Here is a 20832-nt window from a genome sequence, read left to right as displayed (position 1 = left end):
TCCAGAACACAAGAGGGACAAACGGCACTACAGCTGGCCATCAGCAACCAGCTGCCGCTCGTGGTAGACGCCATTTGCACCAGAGGGGCTGACATGACGATTCCAGATGAAAAAGGGGATCCTCCGTTATGGCTGGCTCTGGAGAATGGCCTGGAAGATATTGCATCCACGCTGGTAAGAGAAGAAAACATGACGCTGCAGGACAGGTGTTACTGTGACAAGATAGAATGGTCGAACAATCGGCTGGGTTTTGTTAGAATACATTTCTCAGCTGATTTATACTTTGCTAACCCTCAGTTTTTGTAAAGATTAAACCAGATTTTTCATTTTTATCTGCTGTAAAAGAATTTGTAATAACATTTGTAATAGTTTTGGAGGCTCGGCTGCATGAGTCTAAACAAGGGAAAGAAAAAACATCCCGGAGCAGAAGTTAAGTTTAAACTGGAGAAGATATTTTTTTCATTTGATAAAAAAGCTTCTGAATCGGTAAATATGCTCCATTCAGATCTTCTCCAGGAGGGAAGTTTTAGCTTCAATGGGTTCAGATGCTCTTAGCTGGGGGTCAGCAAGCCACGGCTCCGGAGCTGCATGAGGCTCTTTAGCGTCCGCCTTGCAGCTCCCTGGAGCTTTTTCAAAATGTATGAAAATCTTTTTTTAATATGAAAATAATTATGTTTTCCAGTGCTGTAAACATTTTTATAATACCGTAAATTTTCGGACTATAAGCCGTGACTTTTTCCCCATTGTTCGACCTTGCGGCTGATATAACAGTGCGGCTTATCTATGGACCTTTACAGCTAACAGCCACTAGAGTTATACCTAAATCTATGGATTTTACCATCCACCATGTTGACGTCACATTTGCTTCAACACACAAGTATGGTAGCCCTTGGCGGGGGAATGCAGAGGTCCTCTGGGAGCAGACTTCTTCCGCGAGTAGTACGAGACAGAACGACAGCGAGAAAGACGGACGTTAAACATAAAAAACCTGCTGCTTATAGTCTGGTGCGGCTTGTATATGTACAAATCATGCAAATTAGCTTCTGCGGCTTATATTCAGGTACGGCTAATAGTCCAAAAATTATGGTAAATAAATTTAAACAATAATTTGCGTCATAGCCATAGAGGTCAGTGGTCATAACTTGCAACCAGCGTGGCACGCTGCCAGGTAAACAAAGCTGCAGGTGTGTCTCGGCCCATGGATTCCAGAGGGAAAATGGGAAGATAGCTGATTAGAAAAGAGGATTCAAAGAAAAGATCAAATCATTGTCATTATCAATGCAAAAGGATTGCCCGCATTTTTGCTTTGTAATGAGATGTCGTCAAAAAATAAAAAGAATCATTTGGAAAGGCATTTCCAGGAAGGGCAAGCTAAATATGCAGCCGAAACACCAAGCTGGGAGGGAGAGAAAAAGTGCGATTGCAGAACTTCTGGACAGATTAGAGGAGAGCACAGATGGATTTAAGAAGTGGATTGCATCTCCAAACTCCACTACTGCTGCTTTAGTTGCAAGGATGGAAAACCATCCTCAGATCAAACAGGTAGCGCTCTGATGCAGGGATGTTAACTTTCTTCCATTTTTTCCCCCAAATCCTAAAAATATAAATCACACCAAGGAACGATGGTGGTGGTAGGGTTGGGAATTGAAAAGATTTTCACGATTCCGATTCCCTTTTCGATTCTATGAAACGATTCAATTCTTTATCGATTCTTTTTTCGATTCCAATTTGGGGGAAAAAGGAGAACAAACAGTTTGATTATCAGCATCAACTTTGTTTACTTAACTATTGCACAATCTTACAAACTCAACAAGATGAAGATGTCCACAGGAAATGTGAAACTGGAGTAACATCCGTGTTTAAATGAAAAATGAATACAAGAACAAACTTAATAACCAACAATGTCTAATAACAAATGATGGGATAATAACCTATTTTAAATAACAAAAAATACTAATTATAAAACAGTAGTAGGGAAAATTAACAGTTCTTTTGCAGAAAGATGAGCATATCTGCTTTTTCTGAAAGGATACGGGATCTTTCAGGGCTTATGGTGTCTCCAGCCGTGGAGAACACCCTCTCAGATGGGGTGGAGGAAGCCTGCACACAGAGGTAGTTTTCAGCCAGTCCAGATAGCAAGGGCAGCGTATCTTGCTTGTTCCACCACCACAGTGTGGCGCTATCCCTGCAGGGGATGGAGGGCAAGCTTTTATAGAGCTGGATTTCCTGATCTACCCTCTGGGCTAAGGAAAGACGGGGCTTTGATTCACAAAGTGACCGCAGCTCGTTGTCTTCCTCCTCGAATAGTTCTTCCAACTTGCGTAACTTGCGTAACTTACGTAACTTGCGTAACTTACGTAAAAAACGTGACGTAAGGCGTGCTCCCCAGAGCCGACGCTCTAGGCTCTGGTGCTGCGGGAATCGAAAAAAGAATCGTTCAGCAAGCTGCCAAACGATGCCATGGAATCGGAAAATACGGAACCGGTTCTGAACAGGAACCGGTTTTCGATTCCCATCCCTAGGTGGTGGACGATGTGGGATTTCAGGGTTAGAGAGCTCTGCTCTGATGGATGTCAGCTCCTGCTTGGTTCCTCATGACTCAATCATCTCCTCCCAACAGAAACACGTCCACCATAGAAAGATTCCTTTATCGTGTTTCTATAATTTCATCAATGCAACAAAATTTAAAACCGCGATGAAGGGCGGTGAAGCGGAGCGCGATGGTGGCTTTCACTACTCCTCCCTCACCTCATACTGCTATGTGACATTTGCTTCAGGATAAACCTTTAATAATGAATGATTATTATATATTTAAGCCCACATGGTCCTTTTCTATAGTAGGATAATACACTTAGAGCCCGTGTTGCCATACAAGGCATATATAAGAGTTTTACATTTTTGTGACTCCAGACAGATTTGTTTTTTGTTTTTTTTGGTCCAATATGGCTCTTCGATCAGTTTGGGTTGCCAACCCCTGCTCTAAGCGATTTCCTAAAAAGCACTATTTGCAAGCTGCTTCTTATTTGTGGAAAAAAAAGAAAACAGGTTAGGATGAATTATTGAAATAATAATTAGTTGAAGACTTAAAGGTGCTGTAGGTGATCTTAGAAAAATTGTTCCAGCATATTCCAGCTATATTTTTTAACATACACAAGCATGCCTCTCCCTTCAGAGCACCCCTCGAAACCACGCCTTTAAAACACATGAATGCTGTCTGCAGCGAGTCGCTGATCTGGCAGCTGGCAGGGAGACAGACACAGCACTGATGATGTAGAGTGATATGATTACTCCTCTGAAACAGTTTAACGCCTAAATTAACTTAAAATGCCGAAATCTGCCAGCAAAACTTGTTCATTTTTATTATCCTGATGCCTGAAGTTTGGATTACGTACATGAAAAAAGCCTTCCAGCCGCTGCGGCAAGGAGGCGACCGGGCCAGAGGCTGCCGTTGAATGGGATTCCTAGTGACAGGACACCGCTGGTGTACGGAGGTCTGAGCGGCTCCAACAGAAGTAATATTTGAAGGCAGGATGGTAATCTGGATGAACTGATTGCACCGAATCTTCCAGACCTTCTATTTCACTGCTCGCTAAGCGGCTGTGGGGAGATCTTTAAGCCACATGGTAAAAAATGCGTCAGAAAAGATCTCCTACTGCAACTTTAAACTTTACAAATGTGTCTGAAGCGGTATTTTCCTGCATCCAAACTGCAGGCAAACGTGCATCACATGTGACTTTTCATAGTCTAAACAGTTGAGCTCTGATCTTTTCACCCCCTTAAAAAAAAAAAAAAATCAGATTTAAGCCGCTTCCATATGTGGCGCTAAATCAGATACGTTCATTTACAAAGCATCTACAGTGAGATGCGTCATCCTTTTCCATCACTGCCGGGTCTCTCCACACTTGAACAGGCATCAAAAATCAGCTTCTGGAGGTCATAAAATATGTTCCAGCCGGAGCAACAAATCACTACCTTCTAGCTCTGCCCCTGCATATGGAGAGTTCTTGCAGCAGAGAAAAATCACATTTTTTTTTTTTTTTGAGCATGCAGTCACTTAATCAGACTGAGAATCTTCTAGCCATGTTCACCATCAGTTTTCTCTTTGGAATCTTTTCACTAAAGGGTCACAGAACCACTGTTGTCTTTGCTTGAAACTTCTTAAACATGCAATTCAGGAAAAAAAATGTTGTAGACACTTCTGTGTTTTTCTGTGATGCCCTGCAGGTACGTCATGGCTGCGATGCCACCTGTTGGAGTCAGGGCCCCTCTGGCTGCATGCAGACGCTCCTGCACCGAGCCGTGGACGAGAACAATGAGGTCTCTGCTTGCTTCCTCATCCGCAGGTTTGCTACACATCAAGACACACGTTGTCCTAATCAGGAACACTCCTGTTATTTTTAATGAAGCAATGAGGCATCATCTCCAGGGTTGGACAAGTTACTTTTAAGTTATTCAATTACTTTAAGTAACTTGTAACTATAACCCATAAGTAATGTTATGATCTAAAGATTCAAAGAATTGAGAAATGTTCATATTATTTTAAATACAACCTGAGGTTCAATGATGGAATATAAAGTGTTATGGATTAATAAATGATTAATTCAAAGGTCCACACATCTGAAAACTCTTGCCGTCTGTGTACGCCACAGGTCGGTATCGCGTGTGTCTGTGTGTGTATGTGTGTGTGTCTGTGTGGTGTGTGTGGGTGGGTGGCTGGGTGTGTGTGTGTTCTCATTTTTGTTAAGAGGCTGAAAAGTAACTTTCTAGAGTATAGACTACCTCCATCTAGTGATGTCGGTCTATTGATTTTGATGTATTGATTGAAAATTGTTCATTATTATCTTGGTTAATTAACATCTAATGTTAACTCTACTGCATTTTATAGCAGTAGGGTAAAATGCTTGTCTTTGTTCAAAAGACTGTATTAACTGTAAAGACTGTCTTTTACATCAGCCTGTTTTCAGGGCCTTTTTTTTGGCTACATATTTGTTATTTTTGGCATAAATCAGTGTCTGTGACCTGTTTTCATTTTAAAAAAAGAACATTGGCACAAACCTAGCCTGTATGTATTTTTTTTGTATGTCATCGAGAGCATTTAAATGATTTTCAATCAGGAAAAAAATGTGCGATTAAAATGCGATTAATCGCGAGTTAACTCAGGCATTGATGCGATTTACGCGATTAAAAAAATTGAATCGACTGACAGCACTAGTTGAACTAGATCTGCTATTTTCACAACTTTTGTGAGACACTTTTTTTTTATAAAGTAGGGCATTTATTCATAAAAAGGTTTATTTGAATTCTATAAATCAAAGTTTTCTGTCCAACAGCAACGATGAACTGCACAGCAGTATTCTATACCAGCTACTGTAGGATCTAGGCTAGAGCTGTCAGTCTGGTAAACAATCTGGTTGTTATTTGAAATTGTAAAGGTTAACTTTTTTTGCAACATTTTTCATCTTCCAGTCACAGCTTGAAGAGCAGAGTTAGTCAGAGTTGAGCGCGCAGTATCAGACGATTCTGGATTATTTTTACCCCTGCTGCTGCTTGCATGGTCCATCTGTGTTCATGCAGAATGTGCAGCGCTGCTAGGCAGGCGGGCAACACGACCAAACACAGCAGCATGGCTGATACTGCTTAGTTTGTCTAACAGGTTGCAGCACAATGATGCATTTGAAATGTCTGACAGACCACCCGCTAACAATTCTATTTGGCCTCGTCCGGTTACCGAAAAACTCACACCTGTGACTCGTCATGTTTAGCTCGTCAGTTCTTGTTATCCTCATTTAAAAAAAATAAAATAAACATTTCGTCATCATTAATGAAAATGACACTGAATTAAACGCGGTCATACTATTCCAGAAAAACATGAAAGGACTGTATGCTCCCAGGATTTTTTTGTGGAGAAAATGTAAACATGCAGGTAAAATCATTTTAGCCCTGAGAAGGTAAAGAACGTTAATTAAAGGCAGCAGCTGTCTGTCAGTGACATGAGGGGCTTTTTTAATGAGAAAACCATTTAGCTATTTAGCCTTCAGTAGCGCTTTACTATAAGAATGCTGTCATAGAATATGGGGATCTGCGCCTTGATCTCTGCGGTGCCATTGCATGCGCCACGAGTGCCTCATACCAGCAAACTAGTCCTTTATCCATGGCAAGAAACTAATAATGAATCTGTAATGGCCAATGCAGCACTCAGTTTTACACACTAATTATTTACAGTTACTGGAAAAGTAATGCATTCACCATAACACGTTAATAATGTCAGTAGTAATGTCCCCAACATTGTCCGTGTCATAGAAGTGTACAAAAGCTTAGAGGCCTGGGTAGTCTTTCATCCGTTCTGTGGGTGTGTGTGTTCAGTGGGTGTGATGTAAACAGCCCAAGGCGACCTGGTCCTAATGGAGAAGGAGACGAAGAAGCCAGAGATGGACAATCGCCCCTCCACCTGGCGAGCAGCTGGGGTCTGGAGGACGTGGTGCAGTGCCTTTTGGAGTTTGGAGCTAATGTCAATGCACAAGTGAGTTCAGTCTGGTCTTTGTGTTTATTTATGATCCTGATATGTTTTGCTTTCCAGCAGAGCCGGTTGTGAATGTAGCTGCTCATGATGTTTTCTTTACTTTTCAGGATGCAGAGGGCAGAGCTCCCATCCACGCTGCTATTAGCAACCAGCACAACGTCATCATCCAGCTCCTCATTTCCCATCCAGACATTCGGCTCAACCTCCGCGATCGCCAAGGAATGACACCGTTTGCCTGCGCCATGACGCACAAAAACAACAAAGCTGCTGAAGCCATCCTAAAGCGGGAGCCAGGTGCTGCTGAGCAGGTAGCGCAGTAAAAAAAAGACGCCTCTGTAAAGCTCAACTGCACGAATCTTTCAACACTAAATGATCCCCATCTGCCCAGGTGGACAACAAAGGGAGGAACTTCCTCCACGTAGCTGTTCAAAACTCGGACATCGAAAGCGTCCTGTTCCTCATCAGCGTCCAAGCCAATGTCAACTCCAGAGTTCAGGACTCTGCCAAACTCACGCCTCTTCACCTGGCCGTGCAGACTGGCTCCGAGATCATCGTCCGCAACCTGGTACAACAAACCTTTATCTAAAGAATCACTTCAAATGTTTCTGGGATTTCTGACATTCACTTTATTTTCCATCCAGCTTCTTGCAGGAGCCAAAGTTAACGAGCTGACCAAGCACAGGCAGACGGCGCTGCACCTGGCTGCCCAGCAGGACCAGGCCACTATTTGCTCCGTACTGCTGGAGAACGGCATCGATTTTGCTGCTGAGGATGAAAATGGCAACAACGGTATGTCATTGATTAGAAAATGCAGCGCTTTTTGTTTTTCTTCTCTTGCTCCGGAAAAATGTAACCTTTTATAGACAACTTTTTCTGTCAACGTCACAGATTCATCAGATCGTTAGCTGGACGCAAAACAAACCGACAACTAGGGGGTGGCCACTATAAACCAGCACAGGGGCGGCTACACAAGGAGCTTAGATTAGCAGATTGTTTTGTTACTGGTTGCCAGATAATGGCTCTTTCTCAATGTGCGTTCTTGAGCGCTAGAACGAGATTGCATCAAATCCCCGGATGTTGTTCTCACCCCGCCCTCTTTACCCAGCATGCATCAGAGCAGACTTGTTCATTCTTGAGATTTACAGCTGTCCCAGCATGCACTGTGGCAGCAGCAGCAGCTTTCAATGGAGCGCTCCATTGAAAGTATGTATGTATGTATGAATGAATGAACATTTTGCATTTAAGATGAAAAAATAAATACTTCATCTGCCAATATGCCATATCCAGATCTCCACAAGTGGAAAAGTTTGAGCTTCAAATGGTCATTCCAAAAAACAATCCACTGGACTTTGTTTCCAAGTTTTTGGACGTTTTGCTTCTCATACAGGAAGCTTTTTAAATTCAAGATGTCAGGAATAGCGTTGAGTTCCAGGCTTTATGCAGTAGCCCAACAAAGCCTTGTTTTGGCTTAGAAAACATGCAGATTGAAACGGATGAACGGGTCCACCCCTTTGGAATGGGGGTTGTTTGGCCTCTTTTGTTAGCCTGCAGTACCCCATACCTGTCTATGTCTCTTAAAGGGGTTGTTAAAGGGAATTGCTGGCCTGGCTGAATAGGCAAGGTCTTCTGTTCCCCTGTAAAGGGGATGGGGCTGCGATCATAGCAGGAAGGGATTACCTCAGTTGCTGCATTGTAGGTTTTTGAAAGCTAAAAAACTTTGATTCCAAGTTTGAAGACACTTACTTTTTTGGAATGACTATGAGCTGGATGACTGAGAAACTTCACCCACAGTTTCACTTGGTGTAATTTCCATATGCAAAATAATTGTTAGTTGCAGCCCTGGTTGGAGCCATCAGACCTGCTTTTACACACATTCTCAGTTTTGATGGGAATGAATAAATGGATCCATCCAGCTGCTTCATGCATCTTATCATTGATGATTGTTTTGGATGTTTTTATGCCTTTTAAAAAATGAGTGTTTTTGTGTTTTCATTTTTTTGGGTGAACATGCCGTGTTGCATGGATCTAATTTTAAGGTTTTGCAACAACCAAACAATTTTGAAAGGAGGCGTTATTCTTGTCTTTGAAACTGATGCCATGCAGGAACCAGTCAGTCCAGTTTAACAGCAGCAGGTTGGAGTAAACAGGAATCACAGTCTAAGGTGGTGGAGGTTTGGGGCAGGGCAGCTTTACACTCCAGCTTATCCTCACATGGCCCGTGTTTTCACTTGCTTCCAAATTATTTGAAGGGAGTTATGTCGTTGAGAAACATGAATAAATGTAATTTTTTTTACTTTAAATGAAAGTCTTATTTTTATCCTGTCAGGATTCTAATAGTCATCCTTTTTTCTGCCACCGTTTCTCCAGCTCTGCATCTGGCTGTGATGCAGGGCCGCCTTAACAATGTCAGAACCCTTCTCACAGAGTCCAACGTTGATGCCGAGGCCTTCAATCTCAGGTACGCCAACCCTCTCAGTTACATGTTTCACTAAAGCCAGGCATACATTGTAAGACTTTTTTTTTTTACCCTTTTTGGGCCGATTTTCCAGTCGTACGTGAATTTCAGCCTCATCGTGTGTCATGTAGCATACAGGGGGTAACGAGGGGCGATCAGCCTCTCACGACCACCTCCCCATCAGGAATCATAAGGTCGGGAGAAAATCAAACATGTTTGGAATTCAGTCGGCCATCTTAAGGTGATTGTGGACAAATTCTGCTGTCGAAGCAGAGCTACGAGCCGATTTACCAGAACCTCCACTGCGCATGTGCAAACAAGGGAGTTCTTCTTCTTCTTCTTCCAGATTGACGAGTCTGTTCAGAGCTGAGTCCGACATGATTTTTCAGACGTACATTGTGAGCAGGTGGATCACATCAGAGCATCGGGCTGCAGTGTGAGAACATGCATTGTGAGCTGTGAACTTTTAAACCGTGTGATTTCATCATACAGTTTGAGCTGTAGCTGCGTGCAACGATATCGCACAGTGTATGCCTGGCTTAATGTGCAGAAAAACCACCATGACAGCAAAGAAATGGGAAATATTAAAGGAAAAAAAATCTCTGCTCAGGGGTCAGTCACTGATGCACGTGCTGGGCCATTATGGTAAAGAGAACGCGGCAGCCATCTTTGAGTTATTCCTGGAGTGTATGCCAGAATATCCTCTAGACAAGCCAGATGGAGACGGGAATGCTGGTACTGTTGTGTTAATTTTCATTTTTACTTTTCTGCACATGCTGCCTTTTGGTGTAAAAACAGTCTGTGATCATATCTGCTTCATCGCAGTTCTGCTTCTGGCCTACATGAAAGGGAACGCCAACCTGTGCCGCGCCATTGTGAGGGCCGGGGCCCGCCTGGGGGTCACAAACAATCAGGGCATCAATATTTTCAACTACCAAGTTGCAACAAAGCAATTGCTTTTCCGCCTTCTAGGTGGGTTTTCATGCTTTTTTTCCTCCTCTGTTTTTTCTTTCTTCGTGTAATTAAACCATCTTCTGGTTCCAAAGATATGCTGTCCAAAGAGCCCCCTTGGTGTGATGGGTCCAACTGCTATGAATGCAACGCCAAGTTTGGCGTTACGACACGGAAACATCACTGGTTAGTCAGCCCACTTTTCTTCTTACGGTGGTTCGCAGGTTTCAGAACAACAAATGTGTCACAAACTCTGCTGCTTCTGTGTTTTTGGTCAAAGTTTCTACCGTTTAATGAGAATCAAGCATGAGGCTGTAGAGATCCAGTCACAGATGAAATAATTGGATGATGCACATATTTATATTAAAACATAAATACCCCCATTTTATATAACCAAATATATTATCCATAAATGGACCGTGTTATTATTATTGTTATGAATACTATTATTCCAATTATTATGAGGAGCAGTAGTATTATTTGCACTGTGTTGCTGCCCTATTTTAACTACAGAACCACAATGAAATGAAGGAATAAACTATTAAGTGAATCTGTCAGTTGGTTCTGTTTGTGTTTCTAAAATAACAATTTCCCAGAGAATCCAATCACAGATTTAATATAAACTGCCTGAAAGCTGCCTGTAGATCTTCGTATCAGTACTGCTGTGTTTGATATTACCGGTAATAGGAATGCCTTGCTTAGAATGATGGAGCGGCATCATTCAGCCGATATCACATCCAGCTAATTAGTCAATCCCAGAGCCGATATCCGATCAGTGCATCTGTGTTATAAAGGCTAGAATTGAATGCATTAGGTTTGTAATGGAGAATATGGGTTTTAAAGGCCTTTGACCTTATTCTGGGGTTAGTAAACCAGTGGTTAAATTTTTTACCCCCCAAACATTTAATGAAGCTAATAGTGTTTAGTTTTTTCTTTCTCTGTTTACGTAATAAAAAATAAAAAAAATGTTACACAAATCTTAATTCAATCAAACAAACAGTGATGCATAGCAAATGCAGAGAGCAGCAGTGCATGCATGCAATCTTAAGGCAAGGCTGCTGAACGAATCAGTGAGCGCATGCACTCGTCAATGCCGATACAAGAAAACACAATATTGGCTCTTCGACAAAAAAAAAATTGTTTATTGATAAAATGGCATTCCTACAAGCTATTGCAGGTTTTTAAAGAACATTTTGATTTACCATGGAATGAAAAAGAATGATTATTTATTTTTTATATAAAATCTATTGAACAAAACCCAAAATCAGTCCTTGCTCTTTATTATTATTGTTAGTTTGAAAATAAAAACAAAAAATAATTTCTTGTTTAAAATTGCAACAGATTTTCTATTGCAGATATTTAACAAAATAATGCAACATTTGCAGCTGTGAACAACTTTTATTTTCCTGGGCTCAGACTAAAATGGCTCTTTGGATCAGAAAGGGAACAGAGCTCTTAGATTAGAGTCTAATCTAAGGCTCTGTAATCCAAAGGCGTGTCGCTAGAAGTGTCGGTGTCACGCCATGCTCTACTGTGCCGAAAAAACATCAACATTGCTGGTTTATTGCAGGACTTCTTCCCATCGCTTCTCTTCTTCCAGCAGCGTCTTTAAAGCAACCATTTTGCTGCTCTGATTTAATCAGACAGATGGGTGGTGCAGGCTGCTCTGAGTTGTCCATAAAAGGAGTGAAATGATGCTGCAGGATCCAAACGACAGAATGGGTTCCTCTGTAATAACTGTGTAAACTATTGGAGTTCAGTCCAATTTATTAAAGGAAATGAGCTTCTTGAACAGTTTTCACAGTTCAAAAATTAGCTTTATTTTTGTTCAAAAAAGCTCAATGAATGAATTATTAAGCTGAAAGTACACACACACACACACACACACACACACACACACACACACACACGAGTTAATAATCAGATGAAAATGAAAAAAAGTGGAAAAATACTTGCTCCATAAATGTTTTGTGGTCATCAAAATGCTTCAGTGTTATTCTATGGGACAATTAGCACAATCTGGCCTCAAAGCTCTGGAACCGTTAAACCTAGAGGTCTGAAATTTTCTGCAGTTGTTGTTGACATGATGTGGGACACATGTAATACAATGAGACTGTTAAAAAAAAGACCTATTATTTTCAAGAAGGAAAAAAAACAACTTTGAGTCATGTTTGAACTGGATCAGTTTAGGCTCTGTTTTAGTCACACTGCTTTTATTTATATTTTCAGAAACTAGAATGTGCTAGCTTTCAAATGACATATCACACATGTCACTTTACAGTTCCTCAGTTATTTGCTTTTACATCGGGGGATGCAAAATAGGCAAGGATTACCCAAAATTAGGTGGGTTTTTAAGAGGTTAAAAAGAAGCAGCAGAGTTTGTGGTAAGATTTCTCTCCTGTGAGGATTTAACTGTTAAATAAACCAGCTTTTAGAAACGATCTTGTCCAACACTTTAATCGGTCCCTTTCTTCCTCTCTAGCCGCCATTGTGGGCGCCTGTTGTGCCACAAGTGCTCTATAAAGGAGATTCCAATCATCAAGTTTGACCTGAACAAGCCAGTCCGAGTGTGCGACATCTGCTTCGACGTACTGACTCTGGGCGGGGTGTCCTAATGCCACGACCGGCAACTCTTCCATCGGCCATGGCCGACTCGCCACTGCTATTCAGGAACACCAGGAGAACGGACACCAGAAGCAGGAGATTCTAAGGACCTCCATCTTTCTACTACTCCGGCCTACGAGGAAAAGCTATTAATCTTCTAGAGGGAAACGTTTTCTGTTTGTCGGCTTCAATCAAAGCATCTTAAGGCAGATATGAGCAGCTCCACCAGCAGCAGGATGGAGTTTCTCAACATCAGTGATGTTTTTGCTCCTGTTATTACAGGCAGAAATCTGGATCCTCCCAAAGCAGAACCACACAGCATTATGAAATGAATAATTTATATAGATTTAATGATTCATGCAGTAATCTGTCACATTCTTATGATTTTCTAATAACTGACCCAAACAAAGAATTAAGGTTATTAAAACAAACTGAATTAAACAGAAGTGCTTTCATAGTTGTTCCAGCAAAGAACATGTTGAGTAAATGGAAATTTGAAAACCATGCCATCCAGAAATGAAAGAAAAATGGGAAAACTTCTAAATATCAATGTTTTTATAGTATCTTTGATTTTTTTCCTCATTCTTTTTTTTGAGATTGCGTTCTTTTCACGCTGTGTTTTGGTTTTGCAGATTCTTTTCACTTTAAGCCCAATTGGAAAGATGGCTACTTAACCAATGAGATTGCAGCTCCTCACTGCAGAACAAACATCCTGGAGAGAATGTGATCCGTAAAATGCAATCTGAAAAAGAGAAATTTGGAAAAATAACATTAAAATTTTTTTAATAAACATTTAGAAAAAATAAAATCGTATTAGGTTTACAAAGTTTTTTTTTTTTTTTTTTTTTTTCAAATTTCCATTTATAAAACATGTTTGCCTCCAGCTGTAAAATAATCTTTCATCCACTAAAATAATGAAGAACCTGCCAGCTAAATTCATCTCATGTTTATGCAAACAGTTTATTTTGTAGCCTTCATACATCAATTATATCTTAAATCATGTTTCAAAAAGGCTCACTAATTAACATTCCTTTTTTTTTTTAACCAACCATGATGTGCTCATTCCTACCTGTAACCATGGCGACCCATCCCATTTGGTGCACTTTATCAGGAGCATTTCAGATCACTGAGGGATGTGGACTAAGAGGAACAGCCGAGTGGAGCGGCCTCTTCAACTATTGTTCAATTGTACAGATAAATGTGTGATATTTTTTGACCACTACAACTGTTTTGTACTTAAATGCAGTTTGTGCTTGTCATTGTGACAAACCTAAAAAGAAAAAAAAATGATTTCGCCTCTGTTAATCTTTTATGCACATTGTTTAATCTTTTATGCACATTGTATCGTATCTGTACGCTCAGATATCTAGCCTGTCTCTTCCTGGTGTATTCTTTTAGAGAAAGGGAGGACAACTTTACATAAAGGTCATCGACAAACTGTCCAGTGTCTCATATTCTTTATAAAAGGGTTCATTGTGATTTCCTTTTCTGAAATGTTTCCTGCAGGGATGACTCGGGCCTTGTGTTTTTTCCTTTTGACCAGACTCAGTCATCTCCCAGCATGCATGAGTCAGCGTCTGAGGCGCAGCCATCGTATTTCTGCAGGTTGGGATCTTCTGCTGCTGCAGACGGATCTCTGATGCAAACACACTGCACACGACCGGAAACGGGGGAGAAAAGCTTTCGTGGTACACCCTTCCAGTCTCTTATTACTCCACCGCTGCATAAGAGGGAAAGGAAAAGAAAAGCACTATAAATGCGGATTGATTTTTATTTTTCCCTATAAATGTTTCATTCTGTGGAACGTCAGCCCCCAGCCATTTTCATACCTCTTAGTGGAGCACCAGACTCTTCCGCTTCGGCCTGAGCTCCACTCAGAGTTGCAGGCTGGAAAGTGAACCTTCTCCGCCTCGGACTGGGCCTTCAGTCTCTGGCCCTCTGCTCGTAATGCTTCCACCTCCAGCAGGGCCTCTGTGGGCTGTCCGCTCTCATCATAGAACCGTCCCACCACCAACCCTGAAATTACCAACATTCTTCAGATAGGATTTCCACCTACAGATCAGTGCACAAAGGATATTTCACATTTAGTCTTCACCATTTCAGTTTTACATCTACAGCACCTTCATGTATACAAAACATCTATAATCACGCCAAGAAACGTCATGCATTTAATCTGGATTGTTTTAATAGTGGGATAAAACACTTCAACTAAAGCATTATTATTAAAATTATATTCAGTTTCTCTGAGTTGTACATATAAAAAAAATGCCTACAATGCATCTTCAAACTTCGAAACAAAGTCCAGTGGATTGTTTAACTTCAAATAAAAAAAAAGCCCCGTTCCTCTTATCTACTCTTCAAAATAGGCAAGACAAGATGTGCAATTAATTTTCATTGGTCAGAAAATGGACTCTTGTCCAAACTTGTGTCTAAATCCCATATTATTGAACGAGAGCAAATTTTATACTGGTATTATGGTTAGATTAGGGCTGGTTAAAAATGAAGAAACATAGTTTTGCCAAACAAAACGGGGTGGACTGCTGTCTGCAACAAAATAAAATGAGAAAATAGATTATAAATATGTTTTACAGACGAAGTTCACCAGAAGATGACTCCAGCAGGTGACCTATCCTGCTCTATACATGACCCTTTTTAAATAGGTTTAGACTCAGTTTAGCATAGAAATAAATTGATCCATGTAAGAACTGGTTTTCAAATGCATAATGAAAATCTCATTAGAGCAACAAATTTACAAAGTATGCTGAAAGGAACCTTCTGGCGAGAAAAAATGAAAATGTCTTGTCGTCCTATCAGTGTTTAGGTTATCAACTTAAGTCTGACCCAGATGGTGATAATAGTAAAAATGTGTTTTAACTTAGACAACTTTTATCGTCATTTTGTACACACACAGTACACAAAAAGAAATTTAATTTTGTGCAGCTTTCACAACATTTCCATTCTATAAAGTGCAGCAGTGATCAAATATGAACAGTGGGAGAAAAAAAAACATGGTGCAAAATTGCATCGATACAGAAGTTCAGAGCATTAAACATACATGGTGCAAATATGCAGTAAAAACACCTGAAGATGATGAAAAATATGGAGAACCAGCAGAGTCACTAAAAAAAGGTGAATTGTAATTGTACATTTTAAATAAAAATCTATATTTTTAAAATAGCTGTATTTTTTAAATCTACTATTAAATACTTAAATTTGAAAATTATTTTTCAAACCATAAATGATTAAATGATTCAACCTGCTTGAACTTTTCAACATTTCGCCACATTTCAGGCCTCATACAAAGATAGAAAATTGTACATTTTTTGTAAGGAATCAACAAGTGGGACACAATCATCTAGTGGAACAAGATTTACTGGATATTTTAAACTAATAAATAAAAGCGGGGGGGGGGGGGGGGGGGGGGGGGTGTGGAGATGCAAAATGAATAAGCTCCTTTACTTTTAGTGCAGCAAACTCTCTCCAGAAGTTCAGTGAGGATCTCGGAATGATCCAATGTTGATCTGAAAGACTGACGATAAATAAAATCCACCTCTGTATAAATGCACCTGCTCTGTGATTTTCTCAGAGGTCTGCTAAAGGAGCAGAGAGCATCATGAAAAACAGGGAAAACACCAGGCATGTCCCTGATACTGTGAAGAAGTTTAAAGCTGGATTTGGATATAAAAAGATTTCCCAGCATAGAAAAGTGCTTGGGCTAAGATTAAAGGAAAATAAAATACGAGACATCCCGGCTCACAGTCCAACCTGGAAGGTGGCAGTAATGCACCTATACAGGTGCTGGTCATAAAATTAGAATATCATGAAAAAGTAGATTGATTTCAGTAATTCCATTTAAAAAGTGAAACTTGTATATTATATTCATACATTACATACAAACTCATATATTTCAGATGTTTATTTTGTTTAATTTTGATGATTACAAATGACAACAAATGAAAATCTCAAATTCATCATATCAGAAAATTAGAATATTGTGAAAAGGTTCAAAATTGATGGCCCCTGGTGCCACACTCTAATCAGCTAATTAACTCAAACCACCTGCAAAAGCCTTTAAATGGTCTTTCAGTCTAGTTCTATAGGCTACACAATCATGGGGAAGACTGCTGACTTGACAGTTGTCCAAAAGACGACCATCGACACCTTGCACAAGGAGGGCAAGACACAAAAGGTCATCGCTAAAGAGGCTGGCTGTTCACAGAGCTCAGTGTCCAAGCACATTAATAGAGAGGCGAAGGGAAGGAAAAGATGTGGTCGAAAAAAGTGTACAAGCAAGAGAGATAACCGCACCCTGGAGAGGATTGTGAAACAAAACCCATTCAAAAATGTGGGGGAGATTCACAAAGAGTGGACTGCAGCTGGAGTGAGTGCTTCAAGAACCACCACACACAGACGTATGAAAGACATGGGTTTCTGCTGTCGCATTCCTTGTGTCAAGCCACTCTTGAACCACAGACAGCGTCAGAAGCGTCTTGCCTGGGCTAAAGAGAAACAGGACTGGACTGCTGGTGAGTGGTCCAAAGTCATGTTCTCTGATGAAAGTAAATTTTGCATTTCCTTTGGAAATCAAGGTCCCAGAGTCTGGAGGAAAAGAAGAGAGGCACTTCATCCACGTTGCTTGAAGTCCAGTGTAAAGTTTCCACAGTCAGGGATGGTTTGGGGTGCCATGTCATCTGCTGGTGTTGGTCCATTGTGTTTTCTGAGGTCCAGGGTCAACGCAGCCACATACCAGGAAGTTTTAGAGCACTTCATGCTTCCTGCAGCTGACCAACTTTTTGGAGATGCAGATTTCATTTTCCAACAGGACTTGGCACCTGCACACAGTGCCAAAGCTACCAGTACCTGGTTGAAGGACCATGGTATCCCTGTTCTTAATTGGCCAGCAAACTCTCCTGACCTTAACCCCATAGAAAATCTATGGGGTATTGTGAAGAAGAAGATGCAATACACCAGACCCAACAATTCAGAAGAGCTAAAAGCCACTATTAGAGCAACCTGGGCTATCATAACACCTGAGCAGTGCCACAGACTGATCGACTCCATGCCACGCCGCATTGCTGCAGTAATACAGGCCAAAGGAGGCCCAACTAAATACTGAGTGCTGTACATGCTCATACTTTTCATGTTCATACTCTTCAGTTGGCCAACATTTCTATAAATCCTTTGTTTTTATTGGTCTTCAGTAATATTCTAATTTTCTGATATGATGAATTTGAGATTTTCATTTGTTGTTATTTGTAATCATCAAAATTAAACAAAATAAACATCTGAAATATATGAGTTTGTATGTAATGTATGAATATAATATACAAGTTTCACTTTTTAAATGGAATTACTGAAATCAATCTACTTTTTCATGATATTCTAATTTTATGACCAGCACCTGTACATTGTTTTCCAACCACCTTTAAAATACACAAGAAGAGGAAATGATTTCCCAAGCTCTTAACATCCTAAGGAGCATTGTGCAATTAATAATATTGAAATAGAAGGAGTATCAGACCACTGCAGGTCTATCAAGACCCGCCCGTCCCTCTGAACTTCAGCTAAAACAAGATCGGAGATGCAGACAAGAGTTCATCAGTCTGGATGAACTGCAGAGATCTACAGCTGAGGGGGCAGACTGTCCATAGGACAAGAATCTTAAAGAAAAACATTTAATAAAGATATCCATAAAAAGTATTGTTTAAAGTTTGCCACAAGCCACCTGGGAGACACAGCAAACGTGGGAGTAGGTGCTTTGGTCAGATGAAACCAAAATCAAAATTTATTTAAAAAGGTTATGTTTGGGACAAAAGCAGCACAGTTAATCATCCAGAACACACCGTCCCCACTGTCAAACATGGTGGTGGCAGCATCATGGTTTGGGCCTGCTTTTCTTAAGCAGCTAAAGGGAAGATGGGTGGAGCTAAATACAGGAGAATACCTGTTGGAGTCTGAGACTGCGATGGAGATTTATCTTCAATGTTTTTAGAACAGCTCAGTAGCAGTTCATTATTGGCTCAATACTTTGGTTACAGTCTATTAATGTTGTTAGAACAGCCTAGTAACAGCTTAATAGCTGCTTAGTTATAGCCTATTAATGTTTTAGAACAGCTTAGTAACAGCGAACTAGCATTTTATTAGCAGCTTAATAACACTTTAGTTACAGTCTTAATGTTTTAGAACTGCAGGTCATTAACAGCTTAGTAGCAGTTTATTAACAGCTTAGTAACAGTTTACTCACAGCCTAATAATGTTTTAGAACAAGTTAGGAACAGTTTAGTAACAGTTTATAAACAGCTTTTGAACCTTTTAGCAATTGATTTTTTTTTTACAAGGGTCAGGCAAAAACTAAGTGTGAGAGGGGAAAAACACTAATGCAAAAAGGATTTATTAGAAATAGATTTATCTTTTTAAATGTGTTATTAAAAATGTATTTATGATCATATTGAAGAGTGTTTTTTTTTTACTAGGATTAAAGAATTAAGTAAATGAACACAATTAACTGTCAAACTTGCAAAACTTTAACACTGGCTAAAAAGTAAAACTCAGAAATAATCCTTAATAATTTAATTTAAAATACCCAGTTAAAATGTTTTTCAAGTTGTATTTCTAATTCCAGTAATCAAATATTTATTTTTTCTTTTTGGGTGACACCCCTATAATGTGCTCCCCACAAAATAAATAAATAGAAATCTAAAAATCAAAGCGTCCTTACCAACATGGTGGTATTGCCTGTGATAAAAGTCCAGCCAGTCATAAAGGGCCCCCACCTGCAGAGGAGACAAACTGGACACATCATCTATCAGCCCACTTTCTGTAAAGTCTCCCGTGATGAAGGCCAGGGAGGCATCTGTCCCTGAAAACACAAACAGTGTTGGACACAGCAGCACATGAGCATTATTGGTTAGAAATCAGTCAGAGGCTGCATCACCTGCCAGAGAGTGATAAGCACCACCGGGTCCATAATGTTTGTGTCCTTTCTGCACATCAAAAACCTGCCCCAGAAGAGCCAAATAAAGACCTTTGCTGCCCTCCTCTCCATTGTATAGAGACAGGTCCATCCTGTTTAATAGCCGGGCTCCTGGGGGCCCCTTCTCTGACTCATTTCCCACATTAACAGGCGAATCGGGAGTGAAAAACAGCACTGCCGCTAAAACAGACAAACACGTCACCAAAGCGTAACTCAGCATGTTTGGTTTTCCGTCTAAGAACATCGCTTTATTCTTTTAATGTGGAAAAGGAGAGAAGAAGCTGGTCCTACAGATCCACTGGTGACTGAAGTGCGCATGCGCGAACGGCTCAGCGATCCACCGGCGACTAAAGAGCGCATGCGCGAACGGCTCAGCGATCCACCGGTGATTGAAGAGCGCATGCGCGAGCAGCTCAGTTATCCACCTGCTGCTTCTCTTTGGTGTCAAAGAAACCAGATGTTTGCATTACCGCCACATGCTGTTATGGAGTGCGGCTCAGAGATGTCTCAGTTTAACTATGTTCTGTCTTTGTTAAAAAAAAAAAAAAAAAGTATTAATACTTTTATTGAATTTACTCGTAGCATTTTAATTAGATAAAATGTTTATTTCATTCTTCTAAATTCCTTCAGCATTAATCTGTCTCTCATATATTTTACTCACAAAAATAATATTTCCTATTGTCTCATTTCCTTCGAATATTGTCAGTTTCTACAGAGCCTTAGAACTGACAGAAAAAATGAAAATCCAGCAGTAAAACTATTTCTGTTATGTTCTCCCTCATTTTCCAGCGGTAAACAGAAAAATAATGCATGAACGTTTAGTATTAAAATCTTTATCAATAATAACAAAGTTTAGTTAGATATTTATATACTCAGATTAAATCACAACCATTAAAAGCCATCTATAAATCTTTGTCATTCTCAGGAGCAGCCTGAAGCAGCCACACCAAAATTCTTTTTTTTTTTTTTGTCATTACAACTATAGATAAGTGAAAAATAAGTTCTCAGCGCCAACATAAAAATAATCTGTTGTTTAATAAAGTTATAGTGAAACCTCACAGGACAATATTTTCACAATCCTAAACCTATTTTATTTTCATTTGTACATTGATACAGTTATGTTTTTTTAAGCTGTTATTATTTTGAAACAATGCTTTTTAATGTAAGGTTTAAAGTTGGTGTATACTTAACTTTTTCGCATTACAATAACTTTTTTTGTACACAATTTACAATAGAAGTTTCAATAAAAATGTAAATGATAATCTTGTCTGAGATTAAAATGAGAATTCTGCCTTTTTCCTCATATTATACTGAAATAAAATGTAAAAA

At 40.0% G+C, this 20832-nt stretch overlaps 2 protein-coding genes across 2 annotated transcripts in view; one reads left to right on the top strand and one right to left on the bottom strand.

Annotated features, from left to right (window-relative positions):
- ankfy1 (ankyrin repeat and FYVE domain containing 1) overlaps positions 1-13970 on the top strand; it is a 33240-nt gene extending 19270 nt beyond the window's left edge. The window contains exons 15-25 of the mRNA XM_038302075.1: positions 6-174; positions 4225-4343; positions 6364-6520; positions 6628-6828; positions 6909-7085; positions 7162-7309; positions 8888-8978; positions 9586-9710; positions 9801-9947; positions 10022-10112; positions 12409-13970. Of these exons, the coding sequence (XP_038158003.1) occupies positions 6-174; positions 4225-4343; positions 6364-6520; positions 6628-6828; positions 6909-7085; positions 7162-7309; positions 8888-8978; positions 9586-9710; positions 9801-9947; positions 10022-10112; positions 12409-12541 (1558 nt within the window). The 3' untranslated portion in view covers positions 12542-13970. The remainder of the gene's footprint in view (positions 1-5; positions 175-4224; positions 4344-6363; positions 6521-6627; positions 6829-6908; positions 7086-7161; positions 7310-8887; positions 8979-9585; positions 9711-9800; positions 9948-10021; positions 10113-12408) is intronic.
- On the bottom strand, positions 12123-19814 carry LOC119794484 (neuferricin). Its single transcript, XM_038302076.1, has 4 exons — positions 19465-19814; positions 19249-19389; positions 14360-14546; positions 12123-14250 (listed from the first exon to the last, which is right to left on the bottom strand). Exons 1-4 carry the CDS (start codon positions 19745-19747, stop codon positions 14076-14078), a joined length of 786 nt encoding a protein of 261 aa, XP_038158004.1. The 5' UTR covers positions 19748-19814; the 3' UTR covers positions 12123-14075.
- Between the last annotated feature and the right edge of the window lie 1018 nt (positions 19815-20832).

This window comes from Cyprinodon tularosa, unplaced genomic scaffold, assembly GCF_016077235.1.
Source record: "Cyprinodon tularosa strain WSP-4 unplaced genomic scaffold, ASM1607723v1 ctg481, whole genome shotgun sequence".
In the NCBI taxonomy this organism is placed as follows: domain Eukaryota; kingdom Metazoa; phylum Chordata; class Actinopteri; order Cyprinodontiformes; family Cyprinodontidae; genus Cyprinodon; species Cyprinodon tularosa.
This window is presented reverse-complemented; position numbering and strand designations above follow the sequence as displayed.